Source organism: Alligator sinensis, unplaced genomic scaffold (assembly GCF_000455745.1).
Source record: "Alligator sinensis unplaced genomic scaffold, ASM45574v1 scaffold392_2, whole genome shotgun sequence".
Lineage (NCBI taxonomy): Eukaryota > Metazoa > Chordata > Crocodylia > Alligatoridae > Alligator > Alligator sinensis.
The window spans coordinates 1677208-1701213 of NW_005842145.1; the positions used below are offsets into that span (position 1 = coordinate 1677208).

General features: G+C 41.2%; 1 protein-coding gene across 3 annotated transcripts in view; it reads left to right on the forward strand.

The window, feature by feature from the left end:
- The window catches only part of LOC102374986 (histone-arginine methyltransferase CARM1-like), a 157986-nt gene that overhangs the window by 103801 nt on the left and 30179 nt on the right, over positions 1-24006 (forward strand). For all 3 annotated transcript variants that reach the window (XM_025206196.1, XM_025206197.1, XM_006025417.3), the window contains exons 6-8: positions 12451-12628; positions 14700-14790; positions 23415-23496. In XM_025206196.1, the coding sequence (XP_025061981.1) occupies positions 12451-12628; positions 14700-14790; positions 23415-23496 (351 nt within the window). The remainder of the gene's footprint in view (positions 1-12450; positions 12629-14699; positions 14791-23414; positions 23497-24006) is intronic.

The window sequence follows — 24006 nt, forward strand, 5'->3', positions numbered from 1 at the left end:
GGGCTGCGGTAGCAGCGCTGGGAGGGGGCTGTGGGGGAGGGGTGCAGCCACCTCAAAATATGCCATAGCCCTTCCAACCCCCCAGTGCCACTGCCTCCCACCCTACTGCTGGCCCAGCCCACAGCGGCAGCCCACCTTGTCCCGTGTAGATCTGGGAGCACACATCCCTCGTGCCTCCTGGAATGCATGCAGTAGTGGGAGTCTCCACCCCGTCCCCGTGTCCCCCGGGATGAGCTGTAGCTTCGTTCCACACCTACCCCATGTAGGGGTCCCTGGGGCTCCATCCCCTCCAGCTGGTGGCTCAGCCGAGGCTGGCCCTGCTCCAGCCCCCAGATCCAGGCCCCGCCGGGTGGTGCAGGGCAGGGGCCGATGCAGGGCTGTGGGGTGGCAGATTTGGTGCAGAGGGTACTGGCACCGGGCAATAACCCAGGGCAGGGGGAAAGGGGCGGGCACAGTGGGCCCTGGCCCCTATCCCACTCCTGGCTTGGCTCAGCTCCCTCCCAATCCCTGCCTGGTCCCAGCTCCATTCCCTTCCCCCACAAACTTTCCTACCGGGAGGGAGGGGGATGTGCATACACATACGCGCTCAGCCCCACCCCCCCAAAAAAAAATTCTTTTCCTTTGCCTATGGTTGTATATCACATCCAGTGCACCAAATGCCCTGATATAAAATATGTAGGAGAAACCAAACAGCAGCTGTGTACCAGAATGAATGCACACCAAAAATCTATCAAAGACAAGAATACCCAACTACCTATAGGGGAACACTTCTCACAAGAAAACCGTTCTCTCTCCAGTCTCTCAGTTCTAATCCTCAAAGGGAATTTACAAAACACTTTTCACAGACGAGCCTATGAACTTCATTTCATCAGCCTCCTTGATACAAAAAAACCCCAAACTAAATATAGACATTGGACTTATGACACATTATAACATCTGCCTAACAGGTAACCTCTCTACTATTTACCAGCTATATTCTTATCACCAGGTCTACATTCTCCTCCCCCTCTCATCCACTGACTGCCTCAATTTGCATTTTCACTGACTGGCTTTCTTGCATGCATACTGGCTTGTGACTTCTTTTATATTCCATCCCGGCAGAGCGGAGACAAACTGCAAATGCTTCCTCAGCCTGACAAAAGAGTGTTTGTGCCTGAAAGCTTGCAAAGAAGAATTTTTCCAACTATTTTAGCTCTGTCTCATAAAAGATACCGTATTTACCCAAATAACCTTGTCTGCCTATTTTCTAGTAAAAGCACTTTCTGACTGAAAATGTCTCTGTGTATGAAACATCCTAAACATTTCAATAAAATCTAGTCCAGGCCTTTATGCTTTGCTTTTTTGTAATTTATTTAAAGTATTTAGGTAAGACATTCCCAGTGCTTGTTTTGGATATGTTACGAATCAAGTAGTAAAAGACTGAAATCTAATGGTTAATGGAATATAAAACTCTCTTGACACACAATCAATTATTTTTGCAATTAATTGTATGGAAAGAAGAGGGGATCTGCCCTAGGTGTAATCCCAGAAATCGATAATAGAAATGTTTATGTTTTGTCAAGTATAACTTTTTAACAATTATTTGTTTAATAATTTACTTATTAAATAATTATAACCAATTTGCTTGTTTGTCAGAAGTCAACCTTACTCTTTAAGTTAATTGTGATGGAAACCAAGGTGTTGGGACCAATATACTGTAAGTAGATTGAGAGGTTGGAAAAAGATAAATCTTGTTTCAAGCTGGTTGTAAATCTATGAATACCATTTCCTGAACATTCACTTTCAAAGGATGTGAAAATATCAGACCCGATAGTAATCTCAAATCAGTCTGAGATTCAGTGCTATTCAAGTGATAAGTTATTGTTGATTCTTACTCATTTGGGAGATCAAAAGAGACCAGTATGCTTTGGGTCATTGTAATTGATCATACAGGTGTGTGAAACACCATGTTGGAGTTGCACTGCTTCTGAATTTGGCCCTCACTCTAACTGCATAATATATAACATCAGAAAAGGCAGGAAAGAAAAGGGCAACATGGTATTTTGGCTTGAAGGCTGGATGACCCATCTGGCAGCTTTGCTGTTTACCCTTTAGAAATACACACAGAGTATTTATGCCAGATAAATAACCTGCTTCTAGTACCTTTTTAAGTACTACACAAGGGAATATAGTTTTAACCTTCTTGTCTTCAGTTTCATATTTTCAGCACCTTATGACTACTGGGACCTTCTCCACCTGTCCAAAAGTCCAAACTAGCAATAATGCCATATATAGCTCCAGTTCATCAAGAAATATATGCATGTACCAAACTTGATCACTAGGAGGTCCATTGAGAACACTGCGATTCCCATAGGCTTAAAGTGAGGAATGTGCTAAAGTCCATCTCTGAATCAGGATGTATATCCTTTTGCATTTGTTGGTAATATTTGAGAGTTCTGAGATGCAGAATTTAGCTCTAGACACTACCAGAATCTGAGGTTCTCTGGACATATGGCAACCTCTAAATAGAAGACTGCATGCATTAGTTTGGAAATATTTTTATATTTGTATGTGATGGATAGCTGGCTTGGACCATTATAGAGAAAGCAGCAGGAAAATATGGATTCAGACTCTGGATCTGAACTTCCATAAAAGTTCTGAAGTTACAATTGGGAATGTTTTGCTTCAGAACTATTTCTTAAATTTAAAAAATCTTTCTTGTGTGCTCTCTCTCTCTCTCTCTCTCTCTCTCCCTCTCTCTCTCCCTCTCCCCCTTCCCTCCCTGCAACACTTCTTTTGGTTTAACCCCCCCTCTCCCCCCCAAAAAAAGAAAACCCCCAAAAACAACCAAACCAAACCAAACACAACTCTTCGTAAAAATAAACTAATTCATTCTCTTTTTCGGGTTTATGTAATACAAGGATGAACCTAGCAGTATAGTTCAAACCAGCTTTTATGAGAGATTTTTTTACATTTCCCAAGCTTTTCAGAAAAATTTACCTTTTCAGCTGAAATTGTACATGTTGAGTGTTTGCCTGAATATGAAATTTCCTTCCCCCCAACCTGTTTTAAAAAGTTTGAGTAAAATATTTTTATTTAATTTCATCAGCATTGGATGAAGAATTCATTTTCCACACTGTTTAAGTAGTAGTAAAATCTTTGTTATCTGACATTTAAATAACCAGAAATTCTGTTAACTGGAATTTCCAGCCAGCTGGCCAAACGCCAAGGGGAGGCAGAGCTTGCATGTGGCAGCCGCTGCTGCCATCCACCACCCTCCACTGCTGCGGCTCCACGTGCGGCTGCCTCCACCCCCGCCCCCCACTCTGCATGTGCCCCACCCCCAGCTCCGCGTTATCTGAAAACCCCTGCCAAGTTATTTCAGATAACCGAATTTTTTACATAACCATCTCCTTACACCGGGGATGCCGGATAACAAAGATTTTACTGTAGTCCCAACTGCCTTCACTGTTTAAAATAGAAGTGAGAGAGAATAGTTGATTTTTTTTCATTTTTGATTTAAGGAGGTTAAAAAAACACAATAGGGTTAAGTTGCTGCAACATCAGTGAACATCTGTTGAGGTCTTAGAGTTTAATTAACATTTTGATGGGGTATTATAGTGTCAATGTAAAAATCTCACTTCAGTCCAATTTTTTTTACAAGAGGGACTGAAATTTTAAGTAAATGATTGAAATCTGCATTTTTTTGTTTTATTTTAGTTCATGATCTTGATTAGCAATTCTATGTCCAGTTTCAGTGGTTTTCTGTATAGTTCTATTTTGTGGGGGAGTGGATTGGGTCTTTTATGCAGCCAGAGGAAGGACAGACCTTGTGTGTTTGGGGAAAAAAAGTGTCACGCTTAAATTACAAAAAAGCTTAGAATGGCTTGGGGACAGGTGTGACATTGACAGTTATTCCTTTAAAATGCAAAAGTTTCCTGGCTGATGGTGGGGACGTTTTTCAAAATGAATTTGTACACAACTTGAGATGATTCTCTATAAGGATTTGGTCCTGCAAACTCTTAATCAGACAATCTTTATATTAATAGTGCTGTGGAAAATCTGTAAGATGTCTCACAGGAGTAAGTACCACTTATGTGAATAAGCATTGGCAGACTGGACCCTCTTCTAGGAGATACAAAACTTAGAAAACACGTCCCTCCCACCCCAAGTTCTCATCTGAAGTGTGGATATGCCAAGGGGGTTGGCGCTGCGTTCTCTGTGATGGTGTGTTAACACTTCCTATGTTAAATCGTTTAACTAGAGTGGTACTTGCAGCTGCACAGTCCCTAGGATAACCAGCAAACATTTCTAGCTATCAAATTGTTAAGCAAGACGCTCTCTGACTATTTGTATTTTAATTTTTAAGGCTGCTGTCATGTCTTTCCCTTTTGGCAGAGATACATGGCAGTCTCTGAACAGCCTAATATCTTGAATTATATTTAAGATTTGTTATATTACTTGTCATGTCTTTGGGAGATGCATGATAGTGAAGTTTTATGTTCTTAGAAGTAAACTATTTTCTTTTCCTTCCTTAGTCTGGAAGGTTGCAAGGAGGAGCTCAAGGCATTTTAGTGAACATACCAAGATAAGCCAAAGGAAATAGATCATCAAAATCTGAGAGACTGAGAGTACTTCCTTTGGTAAAGGCCAAATGAAAGATGCATGAATATCCATAGCTTGAGATGTATACAACTTGTTTTCCAAACCCCATGGACCTTGTTGAACTTGGGCTTTGATTGTGTTTCCATTTCGGTCCTTGGGAATTTAGGCTTCATTGGGATTTGGTTAGGGCCCTGGACAAAGGAAGGTCTATGAGCTCTGTTGTTACCTGCAGGTGGTTCCGTCAAGATCTATTACTGATCAAACAAATCTCCACCTCTTTGAGGAGAACTTCTGAGAGTTTTAACTATCATGATGGAAACATAAAAAAGACAGAAGAAAAAAATAACCAAAACAGTAAAATGCCTTCATGTTGATGCAACTGTTTTTGAAGTAAATGGATACACGTCAGCAATTAATTTAGCTAGTTTAGTTTCTAAAGAATAAGAATGTGTACATTGTTATCTTTCCATTGATGTCATCAAGTCCTGCTCTCATACTGTTTTAAACTCAGGGGCATTAAGTGGATGCCATTAAAAACAACACATACCTTTCTGTTCTTTGAAAAATCAAAATGGGGGTGAAAAGTAAAGGTAGGAATGGAATGTTCTGTTTTCTTGTTTTCTTAAACTTTTTCTTCATTGAACTTTGAGTTGTTGCAGCTACCTTGTGCCTTGTTCCTATGTTTAAATACATGTATGGATATGCACAACAAAACCATGTATGTTTTAGTTATGGCCAGGGGTTGATTATTGCAGGAATCTGTGAAATGCTGTGTGGAAAGCCAGGACAGTGTCAACATGCGTATGCATCTAGGGTTATTTTGTACCATGTTTTTAATGGCTCCCATTGTCACCTGTTAGTAAGGCTCCAGTTTTTGCTATGGATTACAGAATACTCATGATGGAACATGCTTTATTCTGACTCTTAACTACTAATAGTGCACTTGTAAGTGAAATAAAAGTTATGTCAATATAAAGAAACTGTACGTGTTTAAGTATGTATCCCTAGTCTAGCAGGAGACCGGGAAGAGCAACTGAAGACTCAGGTTTAGAATGCGGACCTGTGAATCTGGGAATACAGTGCTGGAAGTAAGGCTTGAGGATTAGGTCCAAGACTTGCTCTTTTAAAAAAAAATGATTAAGATCATTCCTGTCCCTACCTGATCAATAGAATTATGTTGTTTGGCATTAGAAGTGTTAAGAACTCCTTGACTTCATGTGACTGATATATTAGAAAGTGAAGAAATCTGAAATTCCTATTATAGATCATATGTCTGTCTTGGCTACGCCAGTTTGACTTGAACTGATTGCTCTTCACGTATATTGTTTTTGTTGCTAGTTATTCAACCTACTCAACATGGGTCTACTTTGCCCTAATTTTTATTCAGTCAGTGCTATTAACATTATATGTTTGTTAATATAATACACTTATAAGGTCAATTTACACATTCACATTCAAAATTATATTTTTTGTGACTTTAGAAAAGTTTCACCTTGGTAGCAGTTCAAAACCAACCTATGTTAGTGGCAACAAAAAGTAAAAATCACCTGATGGCTGTTCTGTAGCCCATGCAAAATTACTGCAAGGGTCCTAGTGCAGTTTCTAACAGTCAGGTGTATAAAAATCCCTGCCTAAATTGGCACTAATTGTCTCCCTGGTTGACAGTCTCAGTAGACAAACTAATGTTTGAACTGGTACAGAGGTACCATGATCCTCCAGATCATGATCAAAGCATACTGGCAGGGCAGTGTGGAGAAGCTGTCATTGCCACTGCCTGTATTGTACCTGCTGCATGAATAACTAGAGGACTTCAGTCTCCTGGGCTGTCAATCCAATACCTTTGACAAAACCTAAACCTGCATTTTTATTAAATTGCATGATGTCAATCTTTAGTAAACTGAAAACAGGGGTAAATGTTCTTTCTCCTTAGTCTTTGCTCTCCTTCTAATGAAGTGGACTCAGGGGATATAATTCTGTTCCCTTCAATAGATCTGTGCTACCTGCCACCAGCTAAAGATGCGGTAATTATTTCTATGACGTGACTGAAACATCATGTTTCTACAGGAAGTTCATCTTTTGTTAAGTGTTATTATTTACTGGTACTTCTTACAGTATCACACTTTTTGTTGCATCTTAAAAAGGCATTAATTTGATTACAAAAATAAGGCTGCATATAATAAAGATACACTAATAGTAAGGTTGATCTAATTATCTCCTCTGCTTGTCCCCACATGGCTATCTCAAGTAAAAGTAAAGCCCTTCATAATTTATGTATCTTTTCTTAACATAATAAAGATAATGCAATATTCTACTGCCCTCTAGCCAAATATAGGAGCTATCCATCATAGCTGGTGAAGGTTTGAAAATGATTTAGGTTTTCTGCCCTTGTATGCCCATGCTGCTACTGAGCTATAACTTGCTTTACCTAAAAATAACTTTATAGTTAAAGAATTCACTTGTCAGCACAGTGGTGATCTTGTTTCCAAAATGGAATCACATAATGCATCTGCAGGCTTCATTTCCAGTTTGAAAAACTTGGGTAAAAAAGTGAACCTTTCTCCTTTAGAATCTGTCAGTAAAAGACTGTATATAGCATCGCTCAGCATTTAGTCCTACAGCATCCCTTAGTTCCACAGCTGTATTTGCAAATGCTTCAAGTTTACATTAGCTGTTTAGGGCTGAGATCATTAACTTCCTCTGTCCTGCTTTCCACATATAATGTAACATTTTTAAATTAGTCAGATTCTGAGCAGATAAGAAATCCTTACAAAGATGACCTTTATGTTGCCTTTACAATATGTAGCAGTCTTGTATTTGGCCACTGTTGTGACAGATGACTTTAGCACAGATAAAAGTGGTGGAAAAAATATGGTTCATTTAATAGTCTGTGAGCATGTATAGTATCTGGGCTTGATTTAGCATTTGCTTTTCTCTAATAGAGCCAAGGAAAAGGACTTAGTGATCATATGCTAAAGATTATTGTAATGCATATGCACATAAGGATCCAGTTCAGGTTGTACAAGCAACTTTGAGCCTATTCCTTTTTAACTTTTGAGCACTTCAATTCATAACTTTTATTTTTTTAATCTAGTTTTTAGATGTAATTGTCTAATTTATAACTGTTACTATATTTTCCAGAAGCCCCAGTCTTAAAGCAAACCAAACTCCTTCCTCCACCTGCAATTCTGTCACGTGGAAACATGTCGACTCTTAACTTAGTTCACGAAGAAGATTCAGATGTGGGTTTAGATCAGTAGTTCTGATTTTTTAGACTTGAAGCACCCATCAGAAAATACTAGCTCTTAGCTCACTCATTTATTGACTATGGAAAAAGAGTACATAATTTCTTCTGTTGCAAAGACTCAGCAAGACCACTACAGGTCAGAATGTTGTGGACTCTACGTTACTATTTGAAATCTCTGGCTTTGTCTTGTGAATCATGTAGGAGTTTGTGTACCTAACAGTACTAATATTGTGTGGTATCCTATTTGAGAACTGCTGGTTTAGATGCACAGCACATTTAACACTTTTGCTAATGGTATAATTGGCATCAATAGTTATAGTCCATCATCCTCCATTTGGACCAACCACTAGAATGGAACATGAAATGCCTTTTGCCAGTAGATTTTGTATTGATTTTAGGGAATACTATATTATTAGAAGGGTTTTTTGTTTGTATATGATATGTCACAAATCTTATCTGAGGTCACAGGGAGAGAGAAAATCAAGTAGCAGCAATCATGATAGCAAGTCATCAGCATTTAGGTGCTGTATTTAGTTTTTTTGCTCGGGTGCCATCAGTAAGCATAGCTAAGGCTGGCCATAGATGCCACTGATAGAAGTAGATAAGCTGTGCTGAGATGTCACAACACAGGTGATCTGCTTCATTGAGTGAAACACGTCACCACTTGCCTTACCCCTTGATGGTGCAGGACAAGGGGCAGTGTGTTCTCCCAGAGGTTAAGGGGCCTGGTCCTGTGTGCCCTGGGATTTCCTGGGCAGTATTGGGTCCCCCAAGCCCTGAGAACACCTGCCCAGCTTTCCCCTCTTACTCAGATTCATCCATGGGTGTCTGGTGCCTCTTGAGTCGGGGGGGCACATGCCCCCTCCGACACCAGTCAGCAACCAGGGGAGTCCCCTGGTGGCTGATCCTGCTGACCGGGGAGGGGGGTCCCCCATGGCTGATCTCACTCACCATAAAAGCAGCCACGCTACTTCCGGAACTCCCGCATCCACTTTTGCTGGTGGCCCCACTCACCAGCCAGCGCTTTCAGGTGGGGCACTGGTGCTCCCGCCTGCCCCCCTGCCCGCCGGCTAAACAGGGAGTGTGGCCTGACAGGGGGTGAACATGCACCCCCATGCACCCCCTATGCGTTGCCCCTGGATTCATCCCTGCAGATCCTGGGAGTGGGTCTGGGTAAACAGGGAAAGTCTGGGTTTCCTTGCTTACCCAGACCCACCCCTGGAGATTCAGCAGTGTGTCTGAGTGAACGGGGATCTTTGGGGACAGGTCCCTGGAGATTCCAAGAGTGGGTCTAGGGAAGTGGATGCATGGGACACTGGCATTCCCTGGGCCCTGTCCCTCCATGCCGGGACCTTTATGGGCTTTTCCTGCCTACAGACACAGTCCTTGGAGATTGGGGCAAGTTTTTGTAAGCAGGGAACCTCAAGTTCCCCATTTAAAGAAAAGTACCTCAAGCTGCCTCTCTATAAACAGGGGGAAACCCAAGTACGTGGTCCCAGGTCTCGAGGGGGCCCAAGGTGACCGGAGAGCATGAGCAGCTCAGGCTGCCTGTACCTTTTTGCCACAGAGCTAATAGACACCTGATGCAATAAAGAGGCAGACTCTATTACTACCTTTTGTCATGCCAATGATTTTCCTCTGATGTGGTGCAACAAAGGGTAGCAACATCTATTTGCCCACCATTTGTGTCACCATAAGTTTTATAGTGGCACAAATGAGACATCAAGCAACGTCTGTTTCTACCCTTAGTTTTACGTATTGATTTCCCCTGCACTTTTGATTCCTTCTAAACTAATATGCAGTTTGCTCTGCACTATGAAACAGCTACTATATTTCATCCCAGAACTGTGAATGAAAGTGATTCCCGGGTATAGAATATACATCATGAAAAGCTTTGGTATCCTTCAGACTGAAAAAGACTACTGCAAAAGTAAGATGTCACTTAATACAATTCTCTAAAACTCCCTTATCTTTCTAGGAGACAATTATGCACACTTTTGACTCCATATGAGAATCATTCTAAGTCTGTAGAGGTTGCAGATATTAGATGAATTAATTCTTCACTTATCACTTAAGGAATTTTTAATTAAAGTAACTTTCTTAGATATTTTCAGTTTCTGCTAGTTTTGGATACCACCTAATTCTGTAGCATTCTGCTTTGCCTGTATAAAATATTTTGGTCCCATTTGTATTACATTTTGACAACCTTGCCATTGAACAGTTGACAACATGGGCAATCCTGGTCAAATATTTGAATGACACATGAGCACTATTCCAAAGTGTACAAGCAAGCACAAAAATAAAAAGGAACAAGACACAAGTATAGAGAAAATATGCAGCAGATGTGTTTATAATCTGTCATATTGAATGTAATATTTGAATGCTTATAATAGTTGCCCATTAGCCAGTTTAGGAAGAAGACAAGATTCATCTTCTTATCTAGGCCATTGTTTTGGTCTACGTGCGGAAGGTCCTGACTTTGCTCAAAGTCTTAACTCTTGAATTTTATCTTTAGAGGCCTTTAACAAAGTTAACCTAAAAATGACCCTTAAGAAAATATCCTGAGAAATCAAACCCTAGGAGCCTTTGAAAAGATTGGAAAGAAAGGAAATTCCCCAAAGTAATTAAAATGATCAACAAAAGAAACTGAACCCAGCAAAAATCTGTTAAGAAAGATCCGAGCCCAAATTTGGGAGTAGTGACAGGTTTGGGTAGGAGGGGCCTAAGACTGCAACTCACTCAATAAAAATTGTAACCTACTGTCCCAATTTGGAGGTAACCTCACTTGCAGAACATCGAAGGAAGAATCGCAAGTGTAGGCCGGATCAGACTGATCACCTGAACCACCCTCTCCGTGAACACGAATCTCTTAGTTCACGCTGAAGCTGCGGAGCGCCCAAAAGGGACTGAAGGAAGGGGACTTAGTCCTATCAGTATTGAGGCCAGCCTATTGAACCATACTGCTGAGGCCAGCCCATTGAACCGTACTACTGAGGCCAACCCATTAAATTGTACTACTGGGGAACGAAAACATATTTAGGTGTTTGGCTTCTCGGAATTCTAGGATTGTAAGTATATTATGAATAATAACAGTATTGATTCAAATTTAACTTTTAGTTGTAATTGTATTTGTTTTTGTAATACTAATTCTTATAACATTGTTTGAGAAGGAAGTGCATTTGGAGCATTGTTTCTGATATATGTAGTTATTGTGTTCTTAATGTTTGTGGTATTTCTTAAAGCTAAGCAGTGTTATATGCATAGCAAAGAATTTTAAAATAAAATTATGTTGTATGAATTAAGTGTGCAATCATTGTGAAATCGTGCAATCAACTAACTACTCCCCCAGCCAGTGCATCAAATGAATTAGTAAATTGTGTGGGATTTTCTCTATTCCATAACCCACTAGAGACATAATCTAGTGTCAGAAATGAAATTATCTTCTTTCCTGGGCCAGCTTAATGGATGTTTGTCAGACAAAAGGCAAAAACGTATCTGTTCTGACTAACTGAGATGCATATTGCCTCTGCCTTCTTTTGTGTTCTGGTCAATTGTAGCTCAAGGTCACACAATGTATTGCCATGCTTTACTATAGTAAATGAAAAAAAACCTACTCTAACAGAAAGATGTGGAAATACGAGTGAAAATCTTTCCTACAAACATCTGACCTGAACTGAAAGATTGGGATATCTGTCCCTTTTAAGCAACTGTTCTTTCAAGTACCCCTATGCCTTTAAATGGAAAATTTATTTTTCCCTGCCAGGGCCATTTTACCATGAGCTACATTATACTGCAGAATGCATGGTCTCATGCACAAAATATCTGTGAATGGGCTTTGGAAGGATTGAGGCAAAGGAATCCTTTGATAAAATAGGATGCAAAGCACCTAGATGGCCTCTCTGTCCTGTCTGCTATACCTTTAGGGCTTCACTAGTTAGTGCAACTCTTGTTGGCAGGCTCTAAGGATCTATCTTTGGTCATTGATTGTATTTGTATAGTTGCTTTCCTTGACGTTTGCCTGGTGGATTCCACTGGATTGCTGATAGGTTGTCCCCAGAGCAGCATGCCATGTTCCAGAATCCCCCTCTACAGCTTTTCCCCATTCAGACTAATTAAAATGAAATATTGATACCGTTGTGAATAACTAACCTGTACATTAAATGTAGGCAGAGGCTCATTTAAGTGATCAACAAGTTTCAGACTGTCTGATATCTGTGAACTTGCATCCCTTCGTGGCTGTATAGCTCATCCAGGAGCAGCCCTCTGTAGATCTTTGCGATGAAACATAAAGATCCCTATGGTATATTCTTCTGTACTGAATATTAACTTCCCTCTTTCTGTGCATGTGTTTGTGTTACATTTTTTTTCCTTTTAAATACTAATTCCAGTAATTTCTAGCTGGATGTTTGCTCTGATGACGGTCTTTTTAGAAGCTCTGGTTGTAATAACAAATGAGTCTGTATTATTTATTTTTAAATTGTTATTATAGGCTATTTGAGATGTGGTTCAAGTTACTAGTTGCAGAGCACTGCAGACAATTTTACATTCATCAGAGCTCTCTGAGGAATCATGTCTAATGAAACAAGTCAACACATGTGCTTTTTATTCTTTTCTCTCTCCAGATATTAGTGAAAAGTAACAACCTTTCTGATAAGATCACGGTTTTATCAGGAAAAATTGAGGAAATCTCCCTACCTGAGAATGTTGACGTGGTTATTTCTGAACCAATGGGTTACATGTTGTTCAATGAGAGGATGCTGGAAAGTTACCTCCATTCCAAAAAATGGTTGAAGTCGAATGGTGAGTGTGCCAAGATGATTGTCTAGTGATAGGGGAAAGTGATGGCCTTCTGAGAATGGAGACCAGCAGGGCCTCTGGAGATGGTTGTAGGTAGGTTGTTCCACATTATATATCTTCAGTGATGAAGATACATCATGAAGAGGGTGAGGGTAGAGAATTTTCCCCTTCATTTGTGTGGTGGAAGCAGCACTGTTACTGTTTCAGGATACAATTTGATGGTGAACCCAGCTGGCTCAAAATTCATACTTCTGCATGGGTGGTCCTCCTTCCATTTTATGTTTTGAAGTTAATATGTGAGTAATATATAAGATGATGGCACAATATGTTCAAACCCAGAGCAATGAAGGACAGATGGGAGCTGAACATACCTGGTCAAAAATGAGACCTGGTCAAATGGTTTTGTGGGACCTTTTCTGGTGTGAGAAGGACCTACAACTCCTATTCTCTACAGCGGGGCTGTGGGTGGCGAGCACATCCTGAAAAGCTGGGTTTTGGTGACTCATGTTGGTCACCTAAAATCTCAGGCAACTAGATTAGTGACACTATTAAGAATGTAGGCCTTTTTTTCTCTATATCTGTTTCTTCATCTGTACAAGGAAGATGATGCTTATTCATATCACAGAGAGATGTTAGAGTTAATGAATTACAGCACACTGAAAATATAAAATACTGCATAAGTGGAAAATGTGTATAAACTATAGCAGCAGTAGCAACATGACATTGTGAGTAATTTTTAAACCAGTTGTCCCCATCTCAAGTTTTGCTCTGCGAAAATGTTGTTATTTTACAGGCAGCCTAAAAAGCATCAAAAGTATGTCTGTTGAGTGAGTGGGTGTTGATTCTACTTGAAATTCCTGTGGCCTCTTCCCATGTGTTGTACTTGTAGAGAATGCTATTTGTCCTTTCCTCTATCACCACATTTTGCACCAGATGAATTTGTTTTTCCTAATACCTATTTTGAGTCCAAAAATGACCAATCTTTATTCCCAGTTTCCCACTGACACAGAAACTTCAGTATGAAAAAACTTTTATTATGTTATTTTTAAAGGTATCTGAGGCAGGCTAATCTACTGGCTTCTGAAATCAGTGGGAAGAACTTTTCCTGCTGACTTCAGTGGATGTGGGATTGGGTTCCTAAGGAGAATATATGGAAATCAGGACCCTGAAATCTTGTTCCTTGTTCTGGTGTGTGATGTATGTAAACCGCTATGGCTGCTAACAGACATGAAAAAAGAAGGTGCTTTACTTTTAGCTTGGTGTGCCCCCACACCGAGTACCCCACATGCCCAGACGAGGCATTGTGTTAGGTTGACCTGGCTTGCCCAACATCTGTATAGATCGAGTGCTTCAGTGGGGCTTTTTGGCACTTTTGTCTAAAGCTAATTCAATCAGCTGTTAGATAAAAGCAGTAAAAAAAGCCCTGCTGAAGCACCCAATCTGTACAGGTGTTGGGGCGCCAGGTCAAACTAATGCACTTCCTCTTCCCGTAAAACACTTGTTTTGTTTTGTTTTTTACTCCTGTCAGTGGCCTAAATGTCTCCATTTAGTATAAAAGATACTTATGTGGTAAAGCTTGTTTTATTAACATATTGTAAATTGCTTTGAAATACCTAGGTAAAAAAATTCCAGTGTGGTGTATAATACTGTATCAAGATCAGCAGTGCTGTCCTTCCATGTATAATATCATGCCATGAATATCTGACCTTATAAGTAAACAAAGTCCTGTTTCTCCAGGGGTAGGGAGTGGTGAGAAGGAATTACAGAATATCATTTATCATTTCACTTAAGATGAAAAAAGATAAATTACTTAGATACTTAATTGAGGGGCAGAAGTTTATCAGAGGTTATCACTAAGTAGAATTTTTTTCTTATTGATTGCTACAACATGTCATATTCCAGTAAATTGGATGTTATTCCCCCTAATGAGGCTGAATGTTATTATGTTTGTGATATACAACAACTCTTGCTTGTGGGATTGGTGTTTTCTTGCTGCCATTTTGTATAGATGTTTTCATAGGAGCAAGCAGATGTTTGAACTTTGCTACTGTGTACATATTCTTTTGTTTACTAGGAATGATGTTTCCAACATTTAGTGACATTCATTTGGCTCCTTTTTCTGATGAGCAGCTCTACATGGAACACTACTCCAGAGCAAATTTTTGGTAATGATTGTTTTGTTTGGGGGTTTTTTATTTCTTTTAATTTTTTTGCTTGGGGAAATTGATTCTTGTGAGCTAAATGAGACAGGTGATAGCACCTGTCAGTGTTCATTTCTGTTAATCTGGCCTACAGCCTTACTGCTCAGTCCTATGTGAATGCATCAGCCTACAGGATGAGCTCAATCTGATTAAGACAGAGCTTCAAAGGGAAATCAACTGTTTTGGAGCCCCCAAAGCCGTGACTGAATAGTTAGGACAAGAATTCTGTATCAGTTAAGGACGCAAAGGGAGGTCAGCACTCCAGGGCACTTCATAGAGGCATGTTACTATCATCCATGTGCTGGACAAATTACAGCTCTGAATTCCAAATTTCAGCCATTCTGCCTGTCTTAATTCCTCCTGTTGCTTCAGCTAGAAAGAGCATTCTTCCCCAGAAATAATGTGGTACATTGCTAAACAACTGGTATATTCTGTGCTAGAAGTTCCTTCATTTCAGTGAAGCGATCCCTATGCATCATCTGGACTAGGCAGTGGAAAGCACACTGTCCAAATTTGCTGATGACACTAAGATGTGGGGTGAGGTGGACACACTTGAAGGGAGAGAGAGGCTGCAACTAGATTTAGACAGACTACAAAAGTGGGCAGATGAGAATAGGATGGAGTTCAACGTAGACAAATGCAGGGTGCTGCACCTTGGGAGAAGGAATCCACAGCATACATACAGGATGGGGAGTTCCCTTCTTGAAAGCACGGAGGCGGAAAGGGATCTTGGAGTCATTATTGACTCCAAGATGAACATGAGCCACCAATGCCAGACCACAGCCAGCAAGGCTAGCCATACCTTGTCACGCATCCAAAGGTGCATCTCAAGCTGGTCCAGAGAGGTGATACTCCCCCTCTATGCGACTTTGGTCAGACCGCAGTTGGAGTACTGCGTCCAGTACTGGGCGCCGCACTTCAAAAGGGATTTGGCCAGTCTGGAGAGGGTTCATAGGAGGCCCAGCCACTTGACGAGAGGGCAGCAGGACAGGCCCTACGAGGAGAGACTGGGGGACCTGAACCTGTTCAGCCTCAGCAAGAGGAGGTTGAGGGGGGACCTGGTGGCTGCCTAAAAACTCATCAGGAAAAATCAACAGCAAATAGGTAGAGCCCTTTTCTCCCCAGCACCACCTGGGGTGACAAGGAAGAATGGTAATAAGCTGATGGAGAATAGGTTTAGGTTAGAGATCAGAAGGCAATATTTTACAGTTAGGGTGGCCAAAATCTGGAACCAACTTCCCAGGGAAGTGGTCCTCGCCCCTACCTTGGGCAAATTCAAGAGGAGGTTAGATGATCACCTGTCTGGGGTCTTGTGAACCCAGCATTAATTCCTGCCTGTGGCAGGAGGTCAGGCTAGATGATCTGTTCAGGTCCCTCCTGACCCTAGCTACTTTGAAACTATCTTACATAATTCTTATAGCTCATAATGAAGTTTAAATAGCCATTGGTAAAGTACTTTATGACCCTTGGTTTAAAAAGCTATGAAACTATAAAGATTAATTATATTAAACTCATTTAATTATCTTGGAGACTTGGTATAGTCCCACTTCCAGCCATTCTTCTCATTTGCAATATGGAAAGTGATGGGAGATTTAAATAATAGATCACTTGCTTTCAATCAGTTCATTATTTGCCTGGATTTAGGAAGAAATTATCTGTCTGGATGGGTCATCTATCCTAGTGGTTCTCAACCTTTTTTGTACCAGGACCTGTCTATAAACATGGATGACCAGTGCCCCTCACTCCCGACACACTGCCTCCAGCCCCAGCCCTCCAGTGTGTAGGGTGGGTGTGGGTGGGCATGGCGGGGGTCTCAAGCAGCCCCTTGCATGCTAGAAGTCTGACAGTCTGCAAGGAAAAGGCCACAGTTTCCCACATTTTTCTCCTTTAAAAGAGAATCCATTTTTAAAGTTTGTTTGTAACCCTTTCATATATTTATGTGACCCACTTTTGGATTTTAACCCACGGGTCAAGAAACACTTTATTCAACAATACCAACAACCCCCACATTTTTTGCATCCCAGCCACAAAGGCTATCACTGTGAACTTCTTCCTTGCTTTGATTATTCTCAGGGTGGATTACCCCATGATAGGTTCCACAGTGATGCCTTTCCTTGAGATAAAAGTGAGTAAACAGGATGCCTTAGGACGTTACTGTTCATTCTGCTTTTGTCATTAACTACCTCAGAATTATCAGGTTTAAAATACGGTACTATAAAGACAGTAGGGCTGTGCAAAGCTTCAGTCCCTGATTTGATTTGGTGGAGATTCAGCCTGATTCAGTGGGCAAATCTCCAAATCTGAATTGAATCAGGTGACCCTTTAATCTCTCCAAATTGAATCAGAACCCTCTGAATCGATTCGGAGAGATTCAGAAAGATTTGACAATTCAGACATAGACATAGCTTTAAATGTTTTTTCTATGTACCTCAAGGTAACAGGCGGCTCGTGAATGCTGAGATGCTGGCAGAAGACCTGAAAGTGGACCAGAAGCACTGCTGGGGTGCGCACTGGGGGGGCCCCTCCACGCCTTCCCGGCTCAGCGACTGGTGGTTCCTGGGTCTGGGGGGGCACCCAGAGTCCCCCCATGGCGGACCGTCAAGCTAGGGGGGTGTGGGGGAGCCCCCAGCATGCTCCCTGGCAGTCCCAGAAGTGGACTGGAAGTACTTCTGGTCAACTTCTGGGTTCACTGCCAAGCATGCGGGGGGGTCCGCCGTGCTCCTGTGGGACATTCCATCCTCCCCAGCATTGCAGTGTTCGCAAGTCACGCCTGGTACCTTGAGGCATGTAGAAAAAACATTTAACGCTGTGTCTACAGCTGAATCGCTGATTCTCTGAATCGGCATCGAATCTTCAGATTTGGATTTGGCTGAATTGAATCAGGGACAGTGATCTGAATCAACAGATCATATCACTGTCCCCAGTTCGAGCCAAATATGAATTGAATACAGCCTGTTTCACACACCCCTAAAAGACAGCATAGTTTCAGCTAGGCTTCAGCTGTCTCACTTTTCCTGCCTTCCATTGGACTTCCAGGACACTTCTTACTTCTGCTAAGTGCCCAAGTCCTAAGGAGGGAATGTCTTCAAGTTGCTTCTATATGTGACTCTTGTAGTGTAGCAGGTTGATGCTTTATGAGCAACATACTTAACATTAGTTGGAAATATTGGGATAGGCTCTTTTCTTAGTAATATTAGTTGAAAAAACAGGAATATGTTTGTGCCTAGAAATCAGAAAAAATAGAAGCAGCCTCAGGTGACCCATCGATCACTTCAGTTCCCTCCTTGTTAATCTTCCACTACTGTTCTTGTCATTTTTACTCAAAATATAATAAATACAAATGGGATGAAATGGGGCCTGTTTTTTGCTGGGCCAGGTGACAGCTTCCTTGGAAAGTTATAATGCAACATCAGGGATTGTTAGAGCTTCATGAGGGAAATAGATGTCTAATTAGCAGTCTGAAGCAGAAACATAGCAGGTCTCTACAGGACTGTTACTGGGAGCATCAAAGTATTCCATTTTCAGGTCACTTGTGATGCTTCATCTCCATTAGTAGGGAATGCAAAAACTTTATTTGATGGCTTACAGTAGTGTCTGTGATGCACATACACATTCTGTCCACATCTAGCTATGTATACCTTGCATGTTTATAGTAACTCTACTGGTGGTGGAAAAATTGACTGTTCCAGTCATTAGTAAATACTTCAAGATTTCAGCTGCTTATATTCTTGTAATATTATCTACATACATTTTATTAATATAAATGTACAAGCTGCTTTTAAGAGCCATTAAAAAACTTGATCTAGAGCTAATGGATATGTTTTGTCTTAAAATATTATGCAGTGTCATGTATTTTGGGGGGGGGAATTTTTAGAACCAACCCTTACTGGGCTGTACAATTATAGGGAGGGAGCGGGAGGGGGAAGAGAGAGAGATCCCTCTCTCTTTGACAGATATAAAATATATATAAATAATTCTACAGCCCTGTAAGGGTTGGTTCTAAAAAATTCACCCATAAAAATACATGACACTGCATTGTGTGTGTGTGTGTGCGCGTGTGTGTGTATGCATATATATATGTATTTGCATATGAAATGTATTTACCAAAATTAAGTAAAAGTGTGGTGAAGAGAGTTATCAAAGCACTGGAAAGAACATCCTGTTACAAAGCTTGTAGATTTGGGGGTAGAGAGTAACTTCATTTATTTCATATAACTTCTGTGGCAGGGCACCTTTGGTGCCTGCTACTTTAAGAGGCTTGAACAGGCTGAGGAACAGCTGGTAGGTGTGGTGTGGCTTAATGAGGTGGTCACATGGCTACAAGAGGGCTCCTGGATTGGAGGATGGGGCTGGGCAGCCTCAGTATAAACCCAAGCCCTCAGAGCTAAGTGGGAAGTTGCTGCAGGGAGCCAGAGGGATAACATCACCAGCCAGAGCTGCTGCTCCCAGAAAACCTGGAGGAAAGGGTAGGAACTATATGGGGATGGAGGAGGTTCCTGGTCCTGAGGCATGACCTAAAACTACACTCTGCTAAGGTTGGATGGTGTAGTGGGGCTGCCTGTGGTAGGGTGGTCCCCAGAAAATGCCATACCACTGCCTCCCTAGTGAAAGGCTAGTATGGAGCACTGTATAGCCTCAGCCCCCATGACCTGGTGGGTTACCCTATAGAGGGGACAGGCAAAGGGTCCAGAAATGTCATCACGCCTGAGAGCCAAGGGGCATAAGTCTGAGAGCCCCAGAGGGGGTGGAGTAGTGGGCCCAGTGAGTGTATGTGAGAAAGCAGTAGAGCGATCAAGTCAGAAAGATGTGTAGAGTAGGCGGGCCTGAAGGACTGCACATAGGCTGGCTTTGGTAATTGAATGAACTAGGTTTGGAGGGGCCCAAGAAGTTGGACCCATATGGGAGAGTGAGGGCAAGCAGCTCATAAACTTAACTGGAGTAACCTCAACTGGTCAGTGCTGGGCCCAGGACCAGAATGGTTGAAAGGCCAGAGCACTCACCATGAAAGACTCCCAGAGCCTGTGTGGCCAAAGGTCCTGGAGGGGACCACTGCCAAAAGGGAGAAGGGTTTAGGGAGCTTGGCAGTGGTCCCCTCCAGGACCTTTGGCCACCTTTTGGTCCCGGGAGGGTCAGAGAAGGAAGGATCTAGGAGGGTCCTAATGTCAGGTGGGCATGGAAGAAGGTCCATTGTGGGGCTGGAGCCATATAGTGATGCTATTTGTGAGGTATGGGACACAGTGTAAGGATGGTATGGAGCCGTGTATTATGCCCTTGGCATCGGGCAGTAAAATGGGCAGCCTCCCACCTTATAAACAACTGCTAGTTGGTTATATCAAAGGCATGGCAGGAGAGGTAGGTGGGCGGGCCAATGATTAGACTGGCCTTGTGATGGCCCCATCAAACTTCTAACGCTGTGGGGTGTCACAACCAAATTAAGTAGTGCCCATGTCACAAACAATAAAACCATTCAAAACAGTTTTTTTCTACACTAGGTTAACTAAGGGTTAACAATAATGATAGTAACCGCTTTTTTTGCTGTGCATGTCAAAAAGAAATTTATAACTGCGACACCAACATGAAATAGAACTTAGCCTTCTGTGCTGTACATAAATCATTATAATTGGTCAAAGAAAACAAGGAGTAACCCTATAATAACACCCTAGCGAAGACCACTATACAATTGGCGATTCTAATTAAATTTATAACGTGGCGAAAAGCAATTGACTATTACACAAATAAAACCCGTCTTCACTTCCGTGAAGAATGGGAGACCCCATTCTCTGAAAAAACCTCTGAACGTATGCGTAAGAGTAACTGAAAAAACCTCTGAACGTATGCGTAAGAGTAACTGAAAAAACCTCTGAACGTATGCGTAAGAGTAACTGAAAAAACCTCTGAACGTATGCGTAAGAGTAACTGAAAAAACCTCTGAACGTATGCGTAAGAGTAACTGAAAAAACCTCTGAACGTATGCGTAAGAGTAACTGAAAAAACCTCTGAACGTATGCGTAAGAGTAACTGACAAATTGCGCACTTGTCAGTTTCTCCCCCGTCTCGACCCAATTCTCAGACGTAAATCGACGACTTGCCGGCCCGACCTTTTCTCCATTTCTCTGCCTCTTATGCAGACCGACGAACTCTTTTACGACCTACAAACCTTAAGCTGTAACTAACCAAGTATCTTTGACCTCCATCTTTTACCACCTTGACGGCGTGAGTAAATAATCTTGCTTTGCAACCGATAAGCGTCCGCCTAATTAATTCCACAGCAAGCGTCACAAGTACCCGCCTGACGGACCCTTATCTGGCCGGGTGGGAGTCAGGGAGAGCTGCTGGCCGGCTGCCCTGGGTCCCGACATGGGGCACTACTGTAATGATGAGGATGATGATAAAATTTTTGGTTGGGCAGAGGGGAAGTGAATTCTGGTTTCAGGTCCTGTTAACTGGAAGGTGCTTCCAGAATCAAAATGTTATTTATGTACACATGGGGAAAAAACATTTTGATTATAGAAGCACTTTCCAGTTAACAGGATCTGAAACCAGAATTCACTTCCCCTCTGCCCAGCCAAGAATTTTATCATCATCCTCATCATTAGCTTGTTATTACAGTAGTAGGCCATGAAATAAATTAAGCCATTCTCTAACCCCAAATCTACGAGCTTTGTAACAGGATTCTCTTTCCAGTGCTTTGATGGCTTTCTTCAGCACACTTTTTCTTAATTTTGGTAAATAAGTTTCATATACATTTGTCATGAAAGTAAAAATGCAATTAGAATGGATAAATCCACTCAGGCTTTGCCTGAGTTTTAGACTTAGACAAAGCAACATAGGTACCTGCCACACTGAGTTTATTCTGGTCCTGGTAACCCTCTAGCAAAAAATGTGTGCATCTTATTAGGTTATTCTAACTCTGACAGTGTTTTTATTGGTAATGGATGTCTACAGCAGACAGATGGCTTAATCGTGAGCAGTTTCTAGAGTGTCTTGAGTATTTTATAGTTTTGGGCAATAAGTGAAGGGTGAACAAATTAATTCTACTTGTACTCTTGAGCCAAAAAATGGTCTCTAGCAATGAAAGTGTAATGTTTTCACCACTGCCCACTTAACCCCATTTCTTTTATACTAGAAGAGCTAGACAACCAGGCCTACCCCTGAATGTCACAGAATTGGGGAAAGTGTCATAGGTAGAGTGTTCTTATTCCTCTGTTGTTTAATTAAGTTATGGCTGCTACCATTTCTATAAGACCTAGATTTTCATCTCTTAAGAAATATGTTAATTTAAACTCCTGGATTACCAATTTAAAAATCTGTGTATGTGGTAATTTGTTCCATATGACTAATAGTGTCCAGGAAGATAATACTGCATAACATGAGAGGAAGATCTTTTGCATTTTCAGAGCCATTACTTTAATTCCAACAGTATCATAGCAGAAAGGCAAAAGAAATGGCTGAAGATGCAAGTTAAGTTGGTCATGGTGAAAATACAAAGTCTGAGATATGGCTCCAAAAACTGATCACAAAATCTTGAACAGTTAATTTATTAAGTGAGGAAAAGAAGGGTGAACTAGTTAGCCCAACTGTGGGTTTATTACAGTACAAATCCAAAGCAATCATAATCATAGGCCTGTAAGGCTTTGCTTTTTCAGGCTTAAAGATTAGTTTACCTTAATGCAAATTAACTTGAGTTGGATCAGTATTCTTGATCTTGCATTCCAAGACAGTGATTCTTTTGTAATTTATGAAATAGATTTCTCTTTCTGTTGCCCAGAGTCCTGTCTAAATATGTTCAATCATACAAGACCATGATAAAAATCTGTTTCTTTTCTCAGTGACAAGTTAGAGGGTATCTATTTATGCAGTAGTTAACACCCTGACAATGGTAAGCGACTTCCTGTGATTGGTGGTGTTAGATGATCTCTCTTGTTGTGCTTACTGTTCCAGAAACAACTGAAGTCCTTCCTTTTAGTATCTTCCTTATGGACCTGGTCAGAAAGACCTTCTCCTTTTATAGGCTGCAAATATTTAGGCTCTCTCTTTAAAGCAAAAGTAATGAATCTTAAAGAAGCACTGTCAGCCTGGTTTAAGCTAAGCATTTTGTTTTGAGAAATGAAACAATATTCTAAATATTTGATGTAAAAAAATGGAATGTAAGATTTTACACATTCTCCTCCGATCTTGAGAACCTGTAGTACACTTAAGACCCTGATCGTATCCCTATTAGGAACATTCCTAGTTTTGGTTTGTTGTCAGAGGTTGCTAAGTCATTGAAATGTTAACAAATTAACGCTAAGTCTTTTCCCCTGTAGTTGAGGGCACTGAATTTCTCCTCAGGAAGGATGTTACAAGATAATCTAACAAGCAGTGGACTTCCCTGATGCCATAGGCGATGACCCACAATTTGTGCATGGTGTAACATGAGGAGGGAGTGGAGAGGGAGGTGATTCGAGTCTTCTGCAAATTTCATAAAAGGAAGGAAGTGCTTGGTCACTTCCTCTAAAGATATAATTGTTCGTAAATTCTGTGGGTGTCAGAGGGAGCCCAGGAAGACTTCTTCCACTAAATACTTTATGACACGTTACTTTTTCTAGGTACCAGCAGTGTTTTTATGGGGTCAATCTGTCCAGTCTCCGCAGTGCAGCTGTGGATGAATACTTCAGACAACCTATTGTTGTAAGTAATTTTCTTCCTCTCCTACCTCATCTGCTCCACAGAGTTTCACAGGCGTCTATCTGGGAAATCTCTAATGTTCACACTTGGCTTTTAAATTGTAGGAAACTGTTATCCAGTGGGTCAACACTTATGCCCGTGCCACCCTTATAGGCTCAGAGTCCTACACATAGCTTGGTATGATACATTTGAAACTTGTAGAATCAGTATCTTCAGTTCAATATATTTAAGTACCCAAATAGAGATCCAACATCCCCAGATGTTCAGTATTTGACTGTTTACTCCTTGCTACTTAAAGAAGGAGTCAATTACCCTGTTGCCTGTCAGACCATTGCACCAACTATCTTGTCTTCATAACCTGCTGAGGATTTTTGAAGCAAGCCTATGTGGGATCTGTTATAGTATTTAAGATGATCAGATTCAACTCTCCTTAGTTTTATCAACTTTCTACTCTTCAGTTTCTTGGATACTCACCACTAAACTGCTCACATCTTGCCACCTCTCGTGTGTTTT